The sequence below is a fragment of the Mustelus asterias genome, chromosome 25 (assembly GCF_964213995.1).
Source record: "Mustelus asterias chromosome 25, sMusAst1.hap1.1, whole genome shotgun sequence".
Classification (NCBI taxonomy): domain Eukaryota; kingdom Metazoa; phylum Chordata; class Chondrichthyes; order Carcharhiniformes; family Triakidae; genus Mustelus; species Mustelus asterias.
The window spans coordinates 32,162,493-32,186,459 of record NC_135825.1 but is presented as its reverse complement, the minus strand read 5'-3'; the positions used below and the strand labels follow the sequence as shown (position 1 = coordinate 32,186,459).

Genomic DNA, 23,967 nt, shown 5'->3' with positions numbered 1-23,967 from the left:
CTCCCCGTGTCTGTGTGAGTTTCCACCGGGTGCTCTGGTTTCCTCCCACAGTCCAAAGATGTGCGGGTTAGGTGGACTGGCCATGCTAAATTGCCCCTTAGTGTCAGGGGGGCTAGCTAGGCTAAATGTATGGGGTTATGGGGATAGGGCCTGGGTGGGATTATGCTCGGTGCAGACTCGATGGGCCAAATGGCCTCCTTCTGCACTGTAGGTTTCCATGATAATAATAAATAATTAACTGGCCATTCAATTTGTTTGTTGTTGTGGGATCCTGCTGTGCACACATTAGCTGCTGGTTTTCCTAGCATTACAACTGCGATTGCACTTCAAAAGTACATTTTTGAGGTGATGGTGCCTGAGGATGTATCAAGGCTCTAACAAAGTGCTAAATAAGTGTAAGTTATTTTTCTAACATCAGCATTATGAAGCATGTACTATAATGGGTGGAAGGGAAGGATGATACAGGTCGGTCCAGAGTTGAATAGTTGCGCTAAGTGCCTAGATTTTTTGCTGAAACCAAGATCCAAACAATCCAAAAATCATAATGCAAACATCACTACAGAAATGCTGCAACAGCACTTATATTTTACTCTTTGTTAGATATCTTCATTTATGTTTACAGGAATCAACAGCAACAGCAACACTAAGCACAGTACCTCTTTTCCATTGACATTACATTATCTGCATCATAGAATCATAGAATCTATGGTGCAGAAGGAGGCCATTCGGCCCATCGAGCCTGCACCAACAACAATCCCACCCAGGCCTATCCCGGTAATCCCACGCATTTACCCTGCTAATCCCCAGGCACTAAGGGTCAATTTATCATGTCCAATCTGTCTAACCTGCACATCTCTGAGTGTGGGAGGAAACTGGAACGCTTGGAGGAAATCCACACAGACACGGGGAGAACGTGCAAACTCCACACAGATAGTCACCCGAGGCAGGAATTGAACGCGGGTCCCTGGCATTGTGAGGTAGCAGTGCTAACCACTGTGCCGCCGTGCCACCCCTAACAGCCAGTTAGAGTAGGAGGCAGCAAATAGCAATGATATTTTGTTAGTGAGTAAATGCTCTACTCTGGCATTGTGTTTGGTGTTAGCCCTGCATTGCTGACAAATTCTTCTTGTAACATTTTGCACTCAGGCTTGGTTTGTCCACTTACTTGGAGATGAATCCTCCACTTTCACACCGCAACTTGGCTTCTGTCCCTTCCATGAACAAAAGTTCCGGCTTATGCATGACATCAATAAGAACTGAGAGCTCGGCTTCCACCAGCGGTTGGAGCCGATCTTCCAGAGTTGTTGTGATATCCTACAGGTAATCGAACAAGAATAAATAAATACTGGAGGAGAAACAAATGTTTTAGTGTCATTATCATACACACAAGGAATCAGTGCCATTGGGGTAAACTTTCCAGTCCCGCTGCCTACGGGAATCGTCGCGGGCAGGACAGAAAATCTGATGGATCATTTAAAGGTCCAATAACCTAAGGCGGGAATTTCTGGTCGAGGACAGGCACGACTGGAAAATCCCACACATTTTTATTTCTGACTGGAGGATCTTAACACATTGTACATTGAAGCTCTTGTTAACTTTAACCACTATTTTGTAATGTAACTAGGCTATGATCAACAAATAATTTTTACAAGCAGGTATTCGGAAATGTTGACTTTACAGTACATAATGGCTATAGTTCTCTGGTCTCCCACGCTCCTCTACCAGAACGGTGACTTTGTGTGCTCAGCCAAATATCCGTTCACAGCAGTGGCACTGGATAATCCCAGCCTCAGACAAGGATTCCATTCAATGTTTATATGGTTGATTTGGTCTCATTTATCAGGAACAGAAGCTCGGAATTTGTTCACAACACAATTGCCAGGTTTGGCAAATGGAGGAATGTAAAGGACTTTAGGAAAACATAAGTAGATCAGTTGTTAATTAAGGGAGGGACTTCTCCGGCCTCCCAGCCCTGTGTTTCCCATGGGATTTCCCATTGATGTCACCCCATGCCTGCCGCTGCAAAGCCCACAGGACGGGGTGCTCTGCCAATGGGACCGGAGAATCCTGCTGGCGTGAACAGGTGGAGGATTCCCCCTAAATTGCTTGTGCTAAAGTATTGCTTTTGAATTAAAGTTTGTTCATAAAAGTGTAAAATTCATCTCATGGATACATGCTGGATGTATGCTGTTTTTTCATCAGTGGGTAACATTACTCTTGTTGGAAAACCTGAGCCCTAAGGGAGACATTGCTTTATTGACAGCTCTAGACCCTCTGATCTTTGCAGTCAATTTCACAATGCTTATTTACACAACATGAACTGGTTTCAAGGGACTGCCTTTTTGTTCTTGATACATTAAATGTCTAGGCGATTGACACTTTTATTGCCTTCTAATGAAATTACTTCTTTTAACATAGTAGAAAGTTATGAATGAATTACTTTACTTTTTGAAAGCTATTTTTATACATCCTGCTGTCACTATATGGTTCATTGGTTCGATACAGCCTACAGTGGGTCAATAGGCACGAATGTAGCAAAGCTTAAGTTTGGGTTGAGAAGTCCCCAACCATGGGGTTTTAAAGGAAAGCTGGAGGATAGTTTAGCCAAAAGTTAATGTAAGGATTCCCATGAACTCTCATACCACAATGAATAGCTGGAACACTGAGAAACTTAAGGGAATTTCAGAAACCTGTGGCATACTTTGGTTGAATTCCAAAAGGAGAAGTGGATGAATCTTCAAAAACTCATAATTTATAATAGAAACCTCGAGTGTAATTTGGAAGTAGAAAGGGGAACTGGGTTTATATTCTAAGGGTGGCATCTTCACTTCTGGGACTAGGTCCCAGGGGGCAGGAACAGTGAATGTTTCGAGCCACGGAGACCACTGGGAATTCACACAGTATTACATGACCCTGACCACATTAATTAAGCAGTCAAGGGTTTCCTGACATTTGGCACGGTGGTTCGGGCTGGATGGCTCGCGCCCACCATCATATCTAGCGCCAATTTTAAAATGCACCTGGACATCAGCTGACCCACCATTGAAGATAGAAGATGGACCTCCTTAAAGACCCTGATGTCAGAAGATCCACATTGTAGATGTTCCAGTCAACCACTGCTGCATGTGATGTTCCAGGGTCCCATCGCTAGAAGTCTCCATCTTCTCTCTGGATCTCCACGAGTTGCCCTAGACCTTCTTCAGGTACGTTTGATATGACCACTCCGTGTTGTTCAGATGTGTTCTGGACCCAGTGTGATTTTCCGCTGGTGGCATGGACATTTGGGTGGTGGGGGAGTGGGGGGGTGGGGGTGTGATTTTAGTTGGATTTTAATCTGCATTCCATTAGCGGGATGCAAATGCAATTTCACAGGAAAGCTTGTTCTTTTTAAAAATGTGTGATTCTGTGGTGTAATTTATTTCAGTTAATCAACGGGTGTTTCAATTTCTCTCTGAACATTAATACTCTCTACCAGGATCGTAACAAAGTTGACCTGTCACTTGCAAAATTAAGCAGCTTAGTGATTCATATCTGGCTGTGGCTCTTTATAGGTTAATCAGCTGTTTTACCTGAAGACTGGAGGAGCACATAGAATGGTGCTTAGAAAGGATATGTTATCCTGTACAGAACATAAGGCATCCCTATTGTCATAGAGCCAGCTAACATTATTGTAGAAATATAAATTGGGAAATGTGGGGGAAAATGTCTGAACAAAGGAGAGATGTTGACCCACTGGTGGAAGTGATCAGCACCACAGAACCCATGACAATAGCTATAGCTGACTGGACGTTTGAAACAGAAGCAACATGGTAAAGGAAATTGGAGTGGACAGCAGCAACAAATTCATACATTAAGAGGAAAGAGATAAGTACCCAATTTTACTATTGAAAGGGTACTACAACAAGTGTTACAACGGTAGCACAGTGGTTAGCACTGCTGCTTCACAGCTCCAGGGTCCCGGGTTCGATTCCCGGCTCGGGTCACTGTCTGTGTGGAGTTTGCACATTCTCCTCGTGTCTGTGTGGGTTTCCTCCGGGTGCTCCGGTTTCCTCCCACAGTCCAAAGATGTGCGGGTTAGGTTGATTAGCGGGTAAATATGTGGGGGTAGGGCCTGGGTGGGATTGTGGTCGGTGCAGACTCGTTGGGCCGAATGGCCTCCTTCTGCACTGTAAGGTTTCTATGAATTCCAGTTGTTTTTCTCATCCACTCAGTGCACTATGCTGACTTATATCAACACTAATCGGAATTAGAAGAAAGGGATCATTTTCCCCGTGTATGCCAGAGGCCCAGAACCTCAACTTCCATCACAGCGGATTGGAAAATTCCAGAATATTCAACCAGTGTCAAAAATCAAAATTTTCTAGGGGCGTGAAGGACAGAAGGAGACACACTGGCTGGGATTTCATGACCTCGCTCGGGCGAGGCTCGTAAAATCCTGCCCGAAGCCAATGGAGAATTCCATTCTGCGAGCCTTGCCCGCCCCAGAATCGGGGCTGGTGAGGCGGTAAAATTCCGGCCACCAACGTTTTGTTCAGTGTTCACTTGAGACATTTCTAAATCCGACACTCAGTAGTCATTTATTATTTGTACTTCGGTGGTGGTTTTGTTTGGAACTGAATCAAACTGAATATCTTTTTGTTAAAAAAAATATGCAAACAGACGTAGCAAACCTGTAGTTTCTCAATGATATTCTTGTAGTCCCACTGCTGCTGTGTGCATGCAGAGCGAGGAAAGGCTCGGGTGCTTGCTTTCCAGTTTGGAGCATTTCTCTGAGTCGCCAGTGACTGGTTGTTCAACAAATTGCGAGCCTGGCTGTCTAGGTCCATTGGAAGGGGCACTGAACGATTTTTTGCTAAAATGAAAAACCACAAGGTTACACTGGTTTCTGGGTTGCTAGGAAAAGCCAACGTGATCAGCTAGACAGCAGGATTTCACAGTCTCTTGGGACAAGTCCTGTGCATTCATTATACATGAACCAATTCTTAGCCAATCTAAAATAGTCATGAGTAAATTCACTGGTGTAAGTTAGCACTGTGCCTCACAGCTTCAGGGACCCAGGTTCAACTGTGGGAAGGGGGGGTGGTGGGAGCGGGGGGGCGTGGGTAAGGTGATTGTATGGCGTTTGCACGTTCTCCCTGTGTCTGCGTCGGTTTCCTCCGGGTGCTCCAGTTTCCTCCCACACTCCAGAGATGTGCAGGTTAGGTGGATTGGCCATGCTAAATTGCTTCTTAGTTTCCCAAGATGTGCAGGTTAGATGGATTGGCCATGCTAAATTGCCCCTTAGTTTCCCAAGATGTGCATGTTCGGTGGATTAGCCATGGAAAATTGTCCCTTAATGTTGCAAGATGTGCATATTAGGTGGATTAGCCATGGGAAGTTGCCCCTTAACATTCCAAGATGTGCATGTCCGGTGGATTAGCCATGGTAAATTGCCCCTTAGTGTTCCAAGATGTGCATGTTAAGTGGATTAGCCATGGTAAATTGCTCCTTAGCATTCCAAGATGTGCATGTTCGGTGAATTAGTCATGAGAAATGCGTGGGGCTACAGGGATAGAAGATTAGAAGATTAGAAGATTAGAAACCCTACAGTGCAGAAGGAGGCCATTCGGCCCATCGAGTCTGCACCGACCACAATCCCACCCAGGCCCTCCCCCCACATATTTTACCCGCTAATCCCTCTAACCTATGCATCCCAGGACTCTAAGGGACAATTTTTAACCTGGCCAATCAACCTAACCCGCACATCTTTGGACTGTGGGAGGAAACCGGAGCACCCGGAGGAAACCCACGCAGACACGAGGAGAATGTGCAAACTCCACACAGACAGTGACCCGAGCCGGGAATCGAACCCAGGACCCTGGAGCTGTGAAGCAGCAGTGCTAACCACTGTGCTACCGTGCCGTAGGGTGGGGGATAGGGCCTGATTAAGATACACTGTCAGAGAGTTGGTTCAGACCCTATGGGCTAAACAGCCTCTTCTGCATTATATGGATCCTATGAAGTCATCCTACAACACTTGAAATAGTCAAACCTTGCACCCAAATAAATAATTTCATGAACAAATAATCTCACTCTACTCATCTGCAGATTTATAGAAAATTAAATGATGGGAATGGGCTACAGTTCAGGAAGAAGAGAAGAAGCTGCTGTACAGTGTTCATTTCACCCACATTCAAATGGTGATCCGAGTTGGAATGTTCATCCAAGGGGGATTAATTCTTACCATAAAGTAGGCTCGACCACTGAGAGGTAAGAAATATCAGTGATCTAATAGACTTAAAGGAAACTCTTGACTTTGTATTGTTATTTTGAATACATTTGTTGCAAGGAAGGGTGTATTCCTCTCTGAACAGTTTTTGGTCCTCTTATCTAAGGAAGGATATACTAGAATTGGAGGCAGAGAAGGTTCACTAGGTTGATCCCGGATATAGAGGTATTTTCTAATGAGGAAAGATTGAGTATGTTGGGCCTGTACTCACTGAAGTTTAGAAGAATGAGAGGCAATCTTATTGAGGTGTAGAGGATTCTCAGTGGGGTTGACAGGGTAGATGCCGAGAAGTTGTTTCCCCTTGTGAGAGAGTCTAGGACCAGATGGCATAATCTCAGAGTATGGGGCCGCCCTATTAAGGCAGAGATGAGGAGCAATTTCTTCTCTCAGAGGGTAGTGAATCTGTGGAATTCTTTACTGCAGAGTCGTTAAGTATGTTCAAGGCTGAGATAGACAGATTTTTAATCAGTAAGGCAATCAAGGGTTAAGGGGATAAGGCAGAAAAGTGGAGTTGAGGATTATCAGATCGGATCAGTCATGATCTCAGTGAAGGGTGGAGCAGACTCGATGGGCCAAATGGCCTACTTCTGCTCCTATGTCTATGGTCTCTAAGGTGGTAATCCAAAATGGGCAATAGCAAATTGAAAGCCTATTTTACAATGTGTTATTGACTGTTTTCTGCTCACATACAAGATAGATTCACCTCCTTGTATTTTAGTTACATGAAGAAATAAGACTCACTTCAATTCAGGAAGTGAAGAGAGACAGACATAAGAGAATGCTTCCATCATCTCAATAATAAATTGATTTCTGGTACTACAACGACAGGTTTTGATGGCCATGCCAGGAAGGGATGTATCACTACAACAGCTCATGTGCTGAGTATTGGCAGAATTGCCTCTTTTAAAAAAAAATTTATATTTCTTACATAACAATTCTTTGCCTTACCCATCAGAGCTAACGTCCTAATGCAGGTTTCCACTGAAGACTTTTGCTGCTGTTGTAGCCAAGAGCAATCCAAGAGTCGGCATGTAGACTGCAGGAGTTGCACAGCAATAGACTGATGGGTCTACAAGTAATGGGAAGGAATACATGCAGTCATTATGTACTCAGGGTCAAATGGAACCATCTACTGTGCACCTGTTAACATTAAAACTGTGGAAATTGTTAATATGTTCATTACTGTACAGGGATCCTGGCTGGAGGCACCAGATTAAATATCATCTAGCCGACATGCTAAATACATTCATTTTGTTATTAAATTGACTAATTTGGTGGAATTCTTTGAGAACAATACATGTGCAGTGGACGATGGGGAATCTGTGGATGTCGTGTATCTGCATTTCCAGAAGGCATTTGACAAGGTCCTGCACCAAAGACTGCTACATAAGATAAAGGTGCACGGTGTTATGAGTAACGTACTAGCATGGATAGAGGATTGGTTAACTAACAGAAAGCAAAGAGTGGGGGTAAATGGGTGTTTTTCTGGTTGGCGATCAGTGACGAGTGGTGTGCCTCAGGGATCAGTGTTGGGACCGCAATTGTTTACAATTTACTTAGATGATTTGGAGTTGGGGACCAAGTGCAGTGTGTCAAAATTCACAGATGACACTAAGATGGGTGGCAAAGCAAAGTGTGCAGAGGACGCTGAATGTCTGCAAAGGGATATAGATAGTCTAAGTGAGTGGGCGAGGGTCTAGCAGATGGAGTACAATGTTGGTAAATGTGAGGTCATTCATTTTGGTAGGAATAACAGCAAAATGGACTATTATTTAAATGGTACAAAATTGCAGCATGCTGCTGTGCAGAGGGACCTGGGTGTCCTTGTTCAGGAATCTCAAGGAGTTGGTTTGCAGGTGCAGCAGGTAATTAAGAAGGCAAATGGAATTTTGTCCTTCATTGCTAGACGGATGGAGTTTAAAAACAGCGAGATTATGTTGCAGCTGTATAAGGTGCTGGTGAGGCCACACCTGGAGTACTGTGTGCAGTTTTGGTCTCCTTACTTGAGAAGGGGTATACTGGCACTGGAGGGGGTGCAGAGGAGATTCACTAGGTTGATTCCGGAGTTGAGAGGGTTGGCTTATGTGGAGAGACTGAGTAGACTGGGGCTATACTCATTGGAATTCAGAAGAATGAAGGGAGATCTTATGGAAACATATAAGATTATGAAGGGTATAGATAAAATAGAAGCAGGGAAGTTGTTTCCACTGGTGGGTGAAACTCGAACTAGGGGGCATAGCCTCAAAATAAGGGGAAGCAGATTTAGGACTGAGTTGAGGAGGAACTTCTTCACACAAAGGGTTGTGAATCTGTGGAATTCCCTGCCCAGTGAAGCAGTTGAGGCTACCTCGTTGAATGTTTTTAAGGCAAGGATAGATAGATTTTTGAACAGTAAAGGAACTAAGGGTCATGGTGAGCGGGCGGGTAAGTGGAGCTGAGTTCACAAAAAGATCAGCCATGATCTTATTGAATGGCGGAGCAGGCTCGAGGGGCCAGATGGCCGACTCCTGCTCCTAGCTCTTATGTTCTTATGTTCTTATGTCACCCACATGCAATGAGGAAATAATTTCTGAAGCAGCAATTTAAAATGTTCCATTTCCTTACAAATCCACTGTATAAAAATCCTGAAATTACTTTGTCAGCATGAAACCTGCAAAAAGGCCGCTGCATCAAGAAATGCTAAAACAAAGGATTTGAACTTATCATGATTGATTTCTGTCCATCGCATGAGACAGAGACCTGGAAGTGGCTGTTGTTCAGCTGGTAGGTTAAAGGGTTAAACATTTAAACCCCAACCCCAATCTGTGTTCACCTCACCAAGGTTCTGTTGATGTACGATTTCAAATGTAAACCTGGCCACCCAGGCCTTGGTAAAACACACTGGCTAAAGGAAGATGGGGATTGCTGAGTCCAGGAATTAGGTGTTATTCCTGCTAACTGCTGTATCCAGCATACCTGCCTCAGCAACTCACTGTTTCCTGCCTTATTCCCTTAACCCTTGATTGCCTTACTGATTAAAAATCTGTCTATCTCAGCCTTGAACATACTTAACGACTCCGCAGTAAAGAATTCCACTACTCCCCCAAGCCTCCCATCTCATCCCATCTCTCTGACATCTCCCTGCCTCCAATCCCCAGGCACAGGTCCCTCCCTTCCTGAAGTACCTGGTCCTGCATAACACACACACACGGACACACACTAACGCACACACGCAGGCAGCACAGTGGCACAGTGGTTAGCATTGTTGCCTCACAGCACCAGGGACCCGGATTCAATTCCAGTCTGGGGTGACTGTGTGGAGTTTCCATGCTCTCCCCATGTCTGCGTGGGTTTCCTCCGGGTGCTCCGGTTTCCTCCCACAGTCAAAAGATGTGCGGGTTAGGTGGATTGACCATGGTAAATTGCCCTTTAGTGTCCAAAGATGTGTAGGTTAGGGGGATTAGTGGAATAAACGTGTGGGGTTATGGGGATAGGGTGCGAGGTAGGCCTAGGTAAGATGCTCTTTCGGGAAGTCGATGCAGACCCGATTTGCCGAATGGCCTACCTCTGCACTGTAGGGATTCTATGTTTGTACTGGTGCAATTAGCATATCAAGCGGTCAAAGCTTGTTCTTTTACTCCTTCCAGCAGTTTACTGCTGAGCACCGTTGGCTGAGGTGGAGGGAGAATGATTTGTACCCATATGGGAGAGAGGCCTAACGGCCATGTAGTTCAACAGCTGTTTCGTTTTGAAGACCAAGTCTATTTTCCAGTTATTTCCATGCCCTGTGTTGTGTTAAGAATTAATTACTGAGATTATTGATATATTGTCCTTGTCAGCAAAGCCAATGGCAAAACTCAAACCATTGCCCCGCCAGCATCAATTCCGCTGTTATCATGCACCTACGTGATTGTGGACTGGATGGAAACCCTGGGTAACAATGCTGGCACCGTTAATAAAATGGTAAACGTTGATTTGATTGAAGCTTAATAACGAAGAATTCTCAGTGAGTTACCTGCAGCGATGTGCTGTTTTCAGAGAATGGCGAACTGAAGAATGCACTGATGGTATCCATGACAACAGTCACCACGTATTTCTCCATAGTCGGATCTGAAAGTCTTTTCTCCCTTTTATTACAAACCTTGTATGATTAAAACCAAAGTAGACAGCTTGCGTTAATACTTGAATTGATTCATCAAAAAAAATCAGAGTCAGTAATGAAGACTAATTATTCGTCATGTTTATAGTCAAACTTATGTTACAGGAATTTTCAGATTTATTTTGTCTAAACAACAATGATGGCATATTTAAAGCTTTTAAATGTAATCATTAATTTATTATTCACAGAATTTGAAATGAAATGTTAAATAATTGATGAATGCAATACATAAAATATGTCTCCTTTCATTCAATAAACAAATTCAAACAGGCCTATGCCACAGTAATATACTTCAATGTTTGATCCCTCCAACTTCGATAACATTTTGGAATAGACTACATATATTTAGATTCAAATTTGTCGTAAAAATCAACAAGAAAAAAGTGTTGGCTGACATTTGTTTCTTTTTAAAAGGACAAATACTATTAGTTTCTGTGAGAGCAAAATATTGCATGGCACAGTAGTTAGCACTGCTGTCTCACAGCGCCAGGGACCCGGGTTCGATTCCCAGCTTGGGTCACTGTCTGTGTGGAGTTTGCACGTCCTCCCGTGTCTGCGTGGGTTTCTTCTGGGTGCTTTGGTTTCCTCACACAGTCATGCTGGTTAGGTGCATTGACCATGCTAAATTCTCCCTCAGTGTACCCAAACAGGCATCAAAGTGTGGCGACTAGGGGATTTTCACAGCAACTTCATTGCAGTGTTAATATAAGCCACTTGTGACACTAATAATTAAACTTTTTTTAAAAATGACTGAACCACAGTCTGTTAAAGGGAGCCACGTCCTAATAACCTCTCTGGGAACTGGGTGCAACTTTGGCAGCACATAGACGCCCAACCTGGGGCAGCTTTCGGGTTCTGCCAATCAAAGCCAAAAAACCCTGGTGGATCGGCATAGATTGCTTATTGAGCAGCTTTGTCTTTGTCCTGCCAGACTAATGGTGCAAAGCATGCCCCCTGATTTATTTTTGTCAGAGTGGCTCAAGATTTGGTCTGAAAATCCAGCAGTACATCTGGAAAGATACACGCCGGTTTTCAGTCAGAGCCTGACACTCTGACAAATTATAGGAAAATTCTGCCGAACGTCTCTACTTTGTGATGTTCGCTTTTTTATTGTACTTTTTGCCTTGTGCACAATCTCCTGACAAACCACTCACAGACCTACCCGAGCCATGTCCACTGTGAAGTTCTCAAAAAGATTCCAGATGTGGTTACTGGTGTAAATCTCTTTCATTTCCACTTCTGTGTCCACATAGCAGTGATTCACAAAATTAACATAGGCTATTTTCACCTAATCAGTACAAACAAACACAGACAGCTGAAATATCAACAGGAATGAAGCAAGCTGTATCCATGCATTAGTCTGTTATTTTGTCCTTCAATATTTTCATTGATCCTTTCCCCTTAAGATTTTCAATTTTCTGTATTTGTATAAAAGCAGATGGGTTGGATATGACCTTGCCATTTTATATTCATGTATACATTTTTTTGCTAATGTTAGCAAAAACAGGAAAATATTACCCAAAATATTTTATGAGCTGTAGCAGGGCATCCAGCCAACTGAACGGGAAAATGCAACAACAGTCTGCAGCTTCCAGGAAAATGCTGTTCATCTCTTGTTGATGGTGTCTCTACAAATGTCTGTAAATCACACTGGTGCACAAGTCATGCCCAAGAATTTGGAATTATCATAAATGCCGGAGTGTAAGTTGACCTTCGAAGCCTCGGAAAATCCCTCCAAAATGGATGGTTGACTTATATGCCAAGCATAAAACAAACCGCCATCGTGAGCCTGCTTGGTCACCATCTTTGTCATTTGCCATACAGTGTCTGCCCTGTGTGGGTGAATCCTAAACTCCTCTTTACAACACAGCACATCACCTGCTTGAGTCCTTGCTCTCAGTTATAAGGTACCGGAAACCATCCAGTAGTGGGTGAAAAATTAATGCTGACTACTAATGGAGTGAAGGGTGTCGTGGCCGAAAAGGGGAGGGGGGCTGGCTTGTTTGGCAAAATCGATGCAAAAAACATGATTTTGGGGGCTAAAGAAAAGGGGTCATCTTAAACACTGGATTGGCTTATACGCCGTGATCTACAGCAATCATTAACTTTTGTTGTGGACAACCTTATCTTTCTTACTCTGTGGGCAGGGTTTTCTGGCTGTGCTCGCCCCAAGACTAGAAATTCCCGCCCCAAGGTCAGCAGACCTTTGCATGGTCCACTGAATTTTCTGTCGCGCCCTCTATGATGGCAGACAGGAAAATCTGGCCCCATGTTTTAGATCCACAAACACATTGCCCACAAGTATGGACGGGCCACCTTACGAGTACCACTGAAATGTCAATATATACAATTAAACAATGAAGTAATGTTAAAGCCATAAGCATTTTGTTGGTAGGCTGGCATTATACAGATAATGTCCAACTCCCTGATAATATACAGTAAACCAACTGATCTAATGAAACACAGGCCAGGGTCTTCCAGTCCCACCAAAGTTAACCCCCCCCCCCGCCCCACCTCAGTGAGTTGCCCGGTGGAGGGGTGGGCGAGCCACGCAAAAGCCCAGTGACTTTAGCGGGACCAGAAGATCCCGCTGGTGACCAATGGCTCACCATATCTGCTACAGGAAAACCCAACCCTGGGGGCTGGGAAAATCTTGGGTACGTGCACAGTTCCAGCTGCTCACATTTATGGCACAATGCTAATGTGGGCTTTGTTTGGTGAGTACCCCGGGTTCATACAATCTGCATATCAATCATAACTTACCCAGATCCCATTTCTACCATCCAGTTTCTTCAACGTATTGTGTTTTTAAATAACTCACAAGAATGATTCTACACTGGATTTGCAACCATCTTCAATTAAGTTACCAAATTCTATTTTTTTTAAAATATTTGTCTCCTTGATTTCCCTGTCACTTCCTCTGTCCCAATCTAGCTGCTGAAAGAAACACTCTACATTTAAGCCAGAGTGTTCCGCCTCCATTCATGTTGAGCAGGTTCGTGAGAAGTATAAAGTCAGGTTTGACGTCAATGCGAAAGCTTGATGCAAGTATCCCCTCCCCGCATTAGCGATGGCTGCGTTTCCCGACGTTGAATGTCGGAAACATCATGATAATAAATTTATATATCATTATCAGGTCCACACGCCAGAATCATTCCCCCACATCAAAAGATCTATCCACTCTGGCATGATATAGAAAAATCATAGAATCCCTACAATGCAGAAGGAGACCATTCAGTCCATTGAGCCTGTGCCGACAACAATCCCACTCAAGTCCTATCAGAGCAGCATGTGGTATGACGAGTCTCAGAAGCCGTGAACCTGGTGAGCAGTACTCTTAGGGGAGCTCAGGTAAGTTCGGCACTCAGGGAGGAAAGGGACAGGCCTGGGTATTGCCCGGGCAATGCATGGGCAACAGGGCACTGCCCGGGCAATGCATGGGCAACAGGGCACTGCCCAGGCATCAAACTGGTATTAACTGGGCAATATCTGGCTCGTGCCAGCTTAATGCCAGGGCAGTGCCTGGGTGACATCAGCTTGATGCCAGAGCAGTGCCAGATTGATGCCGGGTAGTGCTGAGACAGGGGCCAGGGGTGAATCTGGGTGAAGTGTTTTTCTCACTACGCGCTGGGGTGACCTTTAAAAATTCCCACCCGGACCATTGAGTGTCTACGTTGATGGTGGTACAGGCCAAGCAGAGGTCACCCTGCCAACGATACGTCATGGAATCCGTGACTTGAACGTCTTTTCCCAAAGTGCTGCACTACATAGCGGAGAAAGCCGCCACTGCTGTGGGCAGCTTCAACTCTGCTTTTTCCGCCCAACATCGGCCTTTGCCGATATCAGGGAAAATCCCAGCCCAGGAATTGCTTTATTTGCTTTGCATATTGTAACAGCCAACGATACCTCTGTTATGCAGTCTTCATGGGTAACCACTCGTACAATGTCCTCCAATGGCAACAGGGAGGTACACTTGATTTCTGTATAAACGTTCTTGCCCTCAGCACAGGCTGAGAGCAATTCCACCAACGAAATATGGTACGCGAGTGGGCTGTTCTCCTCTACATCATCTCGAGCAGCATTCATCATTTCCAACATGGTCGAAAACGAGGCCTTGTCATTGTAGAACACAACAACATCATCAGCCGCAGCAGTCAGCTATTGAGATAAAAAAAAAGGTACTCAAAATGAATGCAACCTTTTTGTAGTGTTTGCCAGTCAGGTATTCAGAGTTATAGTAAAAAACAGTCAAACATTGCCAGGCGCCTTTAGTTGCTTTTACCTCTGTCATCACCATATCTTGGCACTTTTTGACATACTTCCCCTCAGCTTTGATTATGGTATGTAAGAAATCCAGATACTTCACATGGCGGCCATGCGTTGCTGAGCACTGCACAAAATGCTGCAATACGGTTTCACTGATTTCTGAACAGAGCTGGTAATTGTTCATGAAGATGTGCTGCATGGTCTCAGCCTCCAAGAGCTGCAAAGGCAAAAGGGACAGATTATCCAAAAGGTACCATGGACGTATCTTTTAGCACAATGAACAGTAGACAACAACAGGAATCACTGAAGTAAGAAGGACACTCTGACAGCATCGGAAATAAAGGTCAATAGTTTTGATAAGACACTCGATTTGAGGTGATGCAAGTTTAAAACTTGTCTCCTCTCTACTGTCAATGTCATAGAATTGCTACAGTGCAGGAGGGGGCCACTCAGTCCATCGAGTCTGCACTGATTCTCCGATAGAGCATCTGACTCAGCCCTATCCCCAGAACCCTACGTATTTACCCCACTAATCCCCCTAACTTATTCATCTTTGGACACTAAGGGGGAACTTACCATGGCTAATCCACCTCGCCTGCACATTTTGGAATGTGGGAGGAAGCTGGAGCACCCGGAGGAAACCCACACAGACACGGGGAGAATGTGCAAACTCGATACAGTCACCCAAGGCCGGAATTGAACCTGGGCCCCTGGCACTGTGAGGCAGCAATGCGAACCACTGTGTCATCTGTGTCCTGTGCCAACCGTGACACTGAATGGGTGGGAATTTACGGCCTCGCTCGTTCCGAAACTGTAAAATCCTGCCCGAGGTCAACGCACCTTCCCATTGTCCGCTCCTCGCCCTCTCTGCTTCCCAAGACAGGTGGGGTGGTAAAATTCCAGCCAATATTTTCCTGTTTTTCCCACCAGCAGAATCTTTCGGTCCCACCGTAGGTAAACCCCGTGGCAGGCACCCTGTTGACAGAATGGAGGAGCCACACAAAACTGCGTAGACATCAACGGGACTGGAGGATCCCGCCAACAGCCAATGATAAACTGCCTTCACGGCCGGAAAACATACCACAGATGGACTGGAAAATCCCGGCCTGTGCATCCAAATTTATTCCTTTAGAGTGAATACCATGAGGGCCGACACTTAATCTTCACTATTGGATTCAGTATTGGCATTACTTTCAGCATCAGCTCATTGTGCTGAAAATGCAGCTCCTCGGCTCCACCTTGGGACCTACCCTAACAGGCTTACACAATCTTTCAAACATCCTACTGCAAATAATTCATTAAAAAGTGAACACTTTAGCAAAGAAAGGTTCTTTAATTTACCAATTCCCGTTGCCCTATCGTGCCCGTGCTTGCTGACCGATGTTGGCTCACAGACAAGCAACATCTCATCCTCGTTTACAAATCCTTCCAGGGCTTTGCCCCTCTCTATCTCCTCCAGCCCCACAACTCTCCAAGATATCTGCGCTCTTCTAATTCGAGCCTTTTCAGCATTTCTAATTTAATTATTCTACCATTGGTGGCTGTGCCTTTGGTTGCCTCAGCAATACCTTCCCTACACCTCCCAACATCGCTGTCTTCCTTTGAGACAGTCCTTAAGAGCTACTTCTGTGACTGAGATTTTGGTGTTCCAACCTAATATCATCTTATGTGGCTCAGTATTACACTTGGTTTTATAATGTTCCTGTGAAGCAGCTTGGAGAATTTACAGCACAGTGGCACAGTGGTTATCACTGCTGCTTCACCGTGCCAGGGACCTGGATTCAAATCCTGGCTTGGGTCACCGTCTGTGTGGAATTTGCACATTCTCCCCATGTCGGCATGGATTTTCTCCGGTTTCCTCCCACAATCCAAAGATGTTCGGGTTAGGTAGATTGGCCATGCTAAATTGCCCCTTAATGTCAGGGGGCTAACTATGGTAAATGCATGGGGTTATGGGGATAGGGCCTGGGTGGGATTGTGGCCAGTGCAGACTCGATGGGCCAAATGGCCTCCTTCTGCACTGTATGATTATATGGTTAGCATTGCTGCTTCACAGCGTCAGGGACCTGGGTTCAATTTCAGTCTTGGTTGTGTGGAGTTTGCATGTTCTCCTCGTGTCTGCCTAGGTTTCCTCCGGGTGCCCCGGTTTTCTAACACGGACCAAAGATGTGCAGGTTAAGTGGATTGCCCCTTAATGTCCCGAGATGTGCAGATTAGGGGTTTAGTGGGGTGAATGTGTGGCTTACGAGGATAGGGCCTGGGTAAGATGCTCTGTCAGAGAGTCGGTGCAGACTCGATGGGCTGAATGACCTCCTTCTGCACTGTAGGATTCTATGATTTTATATTACATTGAAGGTTCTATATAAGTCATTGTTGTTGGAATTTGCACCCTTCGACAAGAAATACATCCTTTAAAAGTTTCACCAAGATTCTACCTCACTAGATTCACCTCTTCAAGCTGAGAGGGGGATGTACTCAGAATATACCCCCTGCCTGGCACTGACCTGACACATGGTTGTTATAGCTAAATATGAATAAAGATGAAGTTCTACTAAGATTATACTAAGTTATACTAAGGTTATCCATGTGCAATGCAGTACTGGTTAGCAGAAGCACTCAACAAAAGAATCATTAGGTTTAAATTAACAGAATGCCACGAAATTGTATCCTATTCAAAATGTGACTCTTTTTGCCTTCTGGGTTCATTGGAGCCTGCGTGGCACTTTCTCTTAACAGTAGATCCTATTCAAATGTAACAGGCCCATCAAGAGGGCCCATGATTAGTAATAGCTTTGACCCTAATTTTCCTGGCAACTTATGCTATAACATCATGGGTGGTCCATGAACGACACAAAAGAGAAAATTATGGAGCAATTAACTCACTGTTAATTATGCGATTCTGCCTTTCCTGGGACCATCCCACCATTACCCTCGCTGAAAGATGCAAACGTAACTCTGCCCCAGTAAAAATCAATAACAGTCACCACTTTCCTGCATTTCAGACAGTTCTCACAAAACGGTGCCGGCTGTAAATTCTGACAGCCAAAATCAAATTGTACTCCATGGTGTTATTTAATCACTGCTCAGATGTTTGATGCTTTACATTCATGATGGAGACTAGCTTGGGAATATCTCACCTACTTTAGGTGAAAAAGGAATCCAGGCAGCTTTTACTCATTCTTTTGTTTAGCCTGACAGGATCTGATTTTCTGTACCATTTTTAATACAAAACAAGTAAGTCAGGAGTCAAAGTTTCTACATTTCCCCACAAGAAAGAAACTATTCAGAACATTTGTTCAGCATTACACAGAGAACCTTTTAAAGGATCGTAAGTTATACAAACAACTTGGGAGAATGAAATAAAAGCAAAATACTGCAGATGCTGGAAATCTGAAATACAATCAGAAAATGCTGGAATTACTCAGCAGGTCTGGCAGCATCTGTGGAGAGAGACATATGCCATAGCAGAAGCTATGGAAGAATTTAATTTATAGGTTAGTGATTTTAGTGATTAGTGTTTTTGGATTAGAAGAACAGAAATCTATAAATAAATATAGACGCATTAATTCATTCATGTAAGCTCTGCCTGAAAATATTTCCTTGGCTTATTGTCTACTGATGCTTCTTCTTGAGCTATTGTTCTCAGCGGTTTTTTTCAGTGGTAACTTGTCATTGCCTTTCATTCTCAGGGGCAGGGCAAGAAGGGAGGTCCCAGTCCTATCGCAGTTGAAATGGGAATCTAGCCCATGCTGTTAGTGTTATTCTAAACCACACACTAGCCATCTAGCCAACTGAATTAACTGGCCCCAATTCCAGACTACAATCTGGCAAAGTGGTTTGTGTGTCCAGACTGCAGAATGTGGAACGGTGGCACAGTGGTTAGCACTGCTGCCTCAAAGTGCCAGGGACCTGGGTTCGATTCCCGGCTTGGGTCTGAGTCTGTGCAGAGTCTGCACGTTTTCCCCATGTCTGCATGGGTTTCGTCTGGGTGCTCCGGTTTCCTCCCACAGTCCGAGAGATGTATTGTCACAAGTAGGCTTACATTAACACTGCAATGAAATTACTGCAAAAATCCCCTCGTTGCCACACTCTGGCGCCTGTTCGGGTACACTGAGGGAGTATTTAGCATGGCCTGTGCACCCAACCAGCACGTCTTTCGGACTATGTGAGGAAACCGGAGCACCCAGAAACTGGAAACCCACATAGACTCCGCACAGACAGTGACCCAAGTCAGGAATTCAACCCGGGCCCCTGGCGCTGTGAGGTAGCACTGCTAACCACTGTGCCATCATGCCAATTAGGACATATACATGGGAAGCCAAAATAAACAAAATTAAAGCAAATCTGGAATTTCCTATCAAGGGGAAAATAATTGACATTAAACAAATCTAAAATTACTCTTTCAGGGCCAGTGCGACTGTTTAGCAGTAAGTATGAATTTAGGACACTGTTAAAAACCCAAAAGTTAACAAAGTGTAACTTTTACAAGAGTATGTATCAGGAAATTAAAAGAGGGTAAGGCAAGTTATCATCAGTTCAATGATTTCTAATTAATTTCAGACTTGGGGAGGGGGGTGAACCTCAGCAGTGTATCCTCTGGAGGAATGTAGCCCCAGATTTTCATCCCCACCATCATTGTGCTTCGGGACATTTCCCAGCTTCATGAAACATTTAAAAACATCCACCCACAGCTAGATTTACAGATGTGGGGGCCAAAATCGGAGTCAGGTGAGTGACTCTGGAATTATTGCAGAGGCCTCCAGGTGCAGAGTTAGGCTGGACGCACATCGTGCCTCTGTGCTCCAGTTGTGTGTTTGAATGAATAAAAAAATAAATAAATCCCTTCAACCCCTACCCTTCATGTAGTACATTTCCCCCATCCACGCCAACCCATGCCCCACTGCCCACTTCCCATGGCCCCTCATATCCCCTATTCCAACACAGTGCCAACTCATGCCAATCCTTTCCACCCCCCCACCTCCCATACACTAACTTCTTTTTCCTTATCCCCTCCATGCCAGCTCATCTAATATCTCTGAGCACTTGCTGGACAGCTATGACAGCATTGACATTTCCTGGACCATTGGACCGCTCCTTGACAGCTGGAAATTTCCTCGACACCTTGACAGTTCCTTGACAGCTTGGCAGTTCCAATGGGTTGGTGTGTAAAAAGTGCAGAATCATGATTATTTCTAACAATCCCAAAGGAGGCCTTACCTTTCCCAAAGAGTGCCTTACGTCTTCCACAGGTCTCCCAGTATCCTATCCAAAGAAGTACTTCACCGAACCAAAGGGATACATTGGCTATCCAAAGAATTCACTAAGCCTGATTCTACCTGATCTGCTCTGCGCACACCGGAATTTAAATGGTTCGGATTCAAAAGTCGAAAATCAATGGAGGCCACTGATGACTTAAATGGGCAGCTGCCTCCATTATTGGCGTATCCATGAAGCCTGGCTCCACTCCAGCCCCACCCCCATGAAGATGGAAATGCCAAGTTTGGAAGCTGGAAACGTAGGCCAGAAGTTTCCTCCCCAGTTCAAATGTGCAGAGTCGGGAGAATTCCTGGCTTGGCAAACTGACCTTTAAAAATATTCACCCACTGCACAGACTTCCGGTCGGGTGGGGTGGCTGATATAGGGATAGGTGCGGGTGACTCTGGAATGAATGCAGAGGCTGCCAGAAAGTAGAACTGATAATGATTTGCCTTTTACTCTCTTAATCCCCTCTGTAAATACTCTTGTAAATGTTACACTTTGTCAAGTGATATAGCTGGGCTTTTAACAGTGTGCTAAGATCATACTTAGAAAATTCATCCATTTCCGGGATTCGTGCCATGACAGAGAGCCTCTCCATCTAGAATCACTGGCAACAACTTCCGGATTTCTGCATTTAACTGCACATATGCAGACTCAAACACTGACAGTCTCGCCCACAATACCAGTGCAGCTTACGGGCCTATATTCATTAATGCCTTGGATGACGGGATAGGGAGCTACATATCTGACATAGATAAGCAGCATTCTAAGTAGCATAGATGGAAGCAAACAATTACAAAGAAATTAATAGTTAAGCCAATGGGTAAAACTCGGCAAAAGGATTTCAAGATCGGCATTTAAATTGGATCAAACAGGAAGGACAAGTTTTTTCTAAATGGGGAAAAGCTGGAAGCAGCGGAGGTCCAAAGAAACTTAGGGGTCCATGTACATAGATCAATAAAATGGCGTGAACATGTACAAATTATAATCAATAGATAATGGAATGCTGACCTTTATAAATTTATATATCATACATAGAGGACAAGAATACAAGGGTTTAAAGTCTATAAAAGGCTCTTGTTACAAATACATTGTGAGTATTTTCTGACATCAAGAAGAATATGTTGATGTTGGAGCGAGTGCAATGTGAATTTACAAGAATGATACCAATGGGGATGGAGTGGAAATGGTCGAGAGCTTCAAATTTCTGGGTATTCAGATCACCAAAATCTGTCCTGGTCCCTCCACGCCAGAGCTATTGTTAAGAAAGGCTACCAACACCTCTACTTTCTCAGGAGACTAAGGAAATTTGAGTTGTGAATGTGGCCCAGTCCATCACTCAAACCAGCCTCCCATCCATTCGCTCTGTCTCCACTTCCCACTGCCTTGGAAAAGCAGCCAGCGTAATCAAGGACCCCACGCACCCCAAACATACTCACTTCCACCTTCTTCCGTTGGGAAGTAGATACAAAAGTCTGAGAACACATATCAATCAACTCAAAAACAGCTTCCTCCCTGCTGCCATCAGACTTTTGAATGGTCCTATCATAAATTAAGATGATCTTTCTCTTCACCCTATCAGTAACTGCAACACTATATTCTGCACCCTCTCCTTTCCTTCTCCCCTATGTACTCTATGAATGGTACGTTTTGACAGTATAGCGGGCAAGAAACAATACTTTTCACTGTATCCTAAAAAGTGACAATAATAAATCAAGTGAAATCAAATCAAATCCCCAAGTGTTAAATTATGAGGTGAGATTAATGAAACAAGGGTTGTATTCCCTGGAAGTTAAAAGGTTGAGTAGTGATTTGATCAAATTTTGCAAGATGTTAAGGTGAACTGCAAGGTAAATAGAAAGAAGCTATTTCCACGAATGAATGAAAAGCCATTGATCTGAAAAATTAATTCGTTTTCTCTCTCCACAGATACTGCCAGACCTGTTGAGAATCCCAGCCGCGAACAAGGACCGAGGTTTTCGGCCCAGGTAACTGCAAAAGCCTTTGCCCAGTATTAATGGGGCATCAGTATTTAATGTGGACTGTGGATTAATGTTTATTTAAGAAGGTATGCTTCTGTTTACTGAAACATTCCCACTTCTCCAGATAGTGAATGTGCTCTCACTACACATCTCCAGATCATCAATGTGTGGCTGATTGGTTTTGTGCTTGCTGCAGCCCTAACCTAATTAGAAAACCACCAACATTTGGAGAGGGTTAGAAATGTCTATTTAAGGCATATGTCACTAATCTCATCATTGTGGGAAAATCTGGGCCAACTTATTTCTGCCAACAAGGTTTGATAAGGAGTCACTAGAGTCCACTTCTCAGACTGCACTTTTAACGACAACAAGCTGATAATGAAGATTTAAATTGATATCAATGCTTCTTTAATCAAAACTTTGGATGTGGGCTTTGGTTGTTCAAAAGAATGTCAGCCCATGCGCATTGACTAATCTATATCTGAGAAAGGACAAAGAACAAAGACAAGTACAGAAACAGGCCCTTCGGCCCTCCAAGCCCATGCCAATCATGATGCCCAAGTAAACTAAAAACAACCTTCTGTCTTTACTCGGTCTGTATCCCTCTATTACCTTCCTATTCATCTACCCATCCAGATGCCTCTGAAATGTTGCTAACGTGCCTGCTTCCACCACCTCCACCATCAGCGCGTTCCAGGCACCCACCACTCTCTGCGTGAAAACCTACCCCGCACGTCTCCCTTAAACTTTCCTCCTCTCACTGTGAACATGTGGCCCCTTGTAATTGACACTTCCACCCTGGGAAAAAGTCTCTTTCTATCCTGTCCATGCCTGTCATAATTTTGGGGACCTCTATCAGATCTCCCCTGAGCCTCCACCTTTCCAGTGAAAACAATCCCAGTTTATTCAACCTCTCCTCATAGTCAACATCCTTGAGAGCAGGCAACACCCTGGTGAAACTTCTTTGCACTCTCTCCAAGGCTTTTACATTTTTCTGGTAATGTGGCAACCTGAACTGCGCACAACACTCCAAATCTAATTCACCATTACTTACCCCAGGAGTCAAGAACAGGTTCAGGTGTTTGTAAAGCAGAGTCTGGTTCTCAGGACTTCCTGCACAGAATTTCTGAAGAAATTGGTGAGTGTACTTCAAAATCCCGGACATTTTTACATCGTTCTGCAACAAAGCACGACATTTAATCAGTATTTACAGAATAGATGCAGATGGTTATGTTGTGAATGCAGTCAACAACCTTTTCTGGATAAATGATATAATTTACTGAAGGCACTTGATACTGAGCTACTGAGAGCCACCATTCTGGCCTTGTTGCCAACAATGCTCCCCAATCCTTCCCCTCAACCCCTGTCCCACCAGTACTCACCTCTGACCTGGGTGGGGGGGGGATGCTCTCGCTGGCTCTCCATTTGATGGTGGAAATCCCTGTCACCTCACAAGGTTCTACCCAAGCTCTCCCTCCCACACATCTACTAGCTGACTCAATTAAGCACTGGAACTAGCCTCCGAGCAGGGGACTCACTCACCAGGAAGTGTGCCTGGTACAGGGAGGAGAGACTCATACTGAGAAAATTTAGAAGCAAAATATCAGAATAAAATTAAGTAAAAAAAATACAACAGCAAAAAATATCTCCAGTGAAAGGTTGCCCCTCACTGCCTAATAGTTAACTTAATCTGGTTGTCAGTCCAGTTCATTTTTCTTGTTAAGTCATTATCAGAATGTGCAAAACCAAGTCTGGATGTGACAATGTACTCACCTTGTCATAAGGTACCTGCAGCAGATCCAACATCACTTTGTGAGCTCCCATATTTTTCAGCAGTCTCTGCTGTTTCTTTCTAACTTGTTCTCCGACACCACACATTTTATTCAGCCGTTCTAATATCTGAAAAGATTTGCAGTACATTTAAGATCACACAGAACTGACATTACTTGTACTTGACAATCCCCTACCTTGTTTCCCAATATGGGCTTTCCAATCCCGAGATTATAACAGGAGTGATATAAATTTGTACTCTCTGCATGAAGCACAAATTTATA

At 44.2% G+C, this 23,967-nt stretch overlaps 1 protein-coding gene across 1 annotated transcript in view; it reads right to left on the bottom strand.

The window, feature by feature from the left end:
- itpr3 (inositol 1,4,5-trisphosphate receptor, type 3) overlaps positions 1-23,967 on the bottom strand; it is a 301,852-nt gene that overhangs the window by 70,869 nt on the left and 207,016 nt on the right. Inside the window, exons 28-36 of the mRNA XM_078242319.1 lie at positions 23,687-23,812; positions 22,968-23,090; positions 14,689-14,889; positions 14,313-14,564; positions 11,569-11,694; positions 10,263-10,388; positions 7,217-7,337; positions 4,671-4,852; positions 1,166-1,314 (exon numbers count right to left, since the gene is read on the bottom strand). Coding sequence (XP_078098445.1) covers positions 1,166-1,314; positions 4,671-4,852; positions 7,217-7,337; positions 10,263-10,388; positions 11,569-11,694; positions 14,313-14,564; positions 14,689-14,889; positions 22,968-23,090; positions 23,687-23,812 — 1,406 coding nt within the window. The remainder of the gene's footprint in view (positions 1-1,165; positions 1,315-4,670; positions 4,853-7,216; positions 7,338-10,262; positions 10,389-11,568; positions 11,695-14,312; positions 14,565-14,688; positions 14,890-22,967; positions 23,091-23,686; positions 23,813-23,967) is intronic.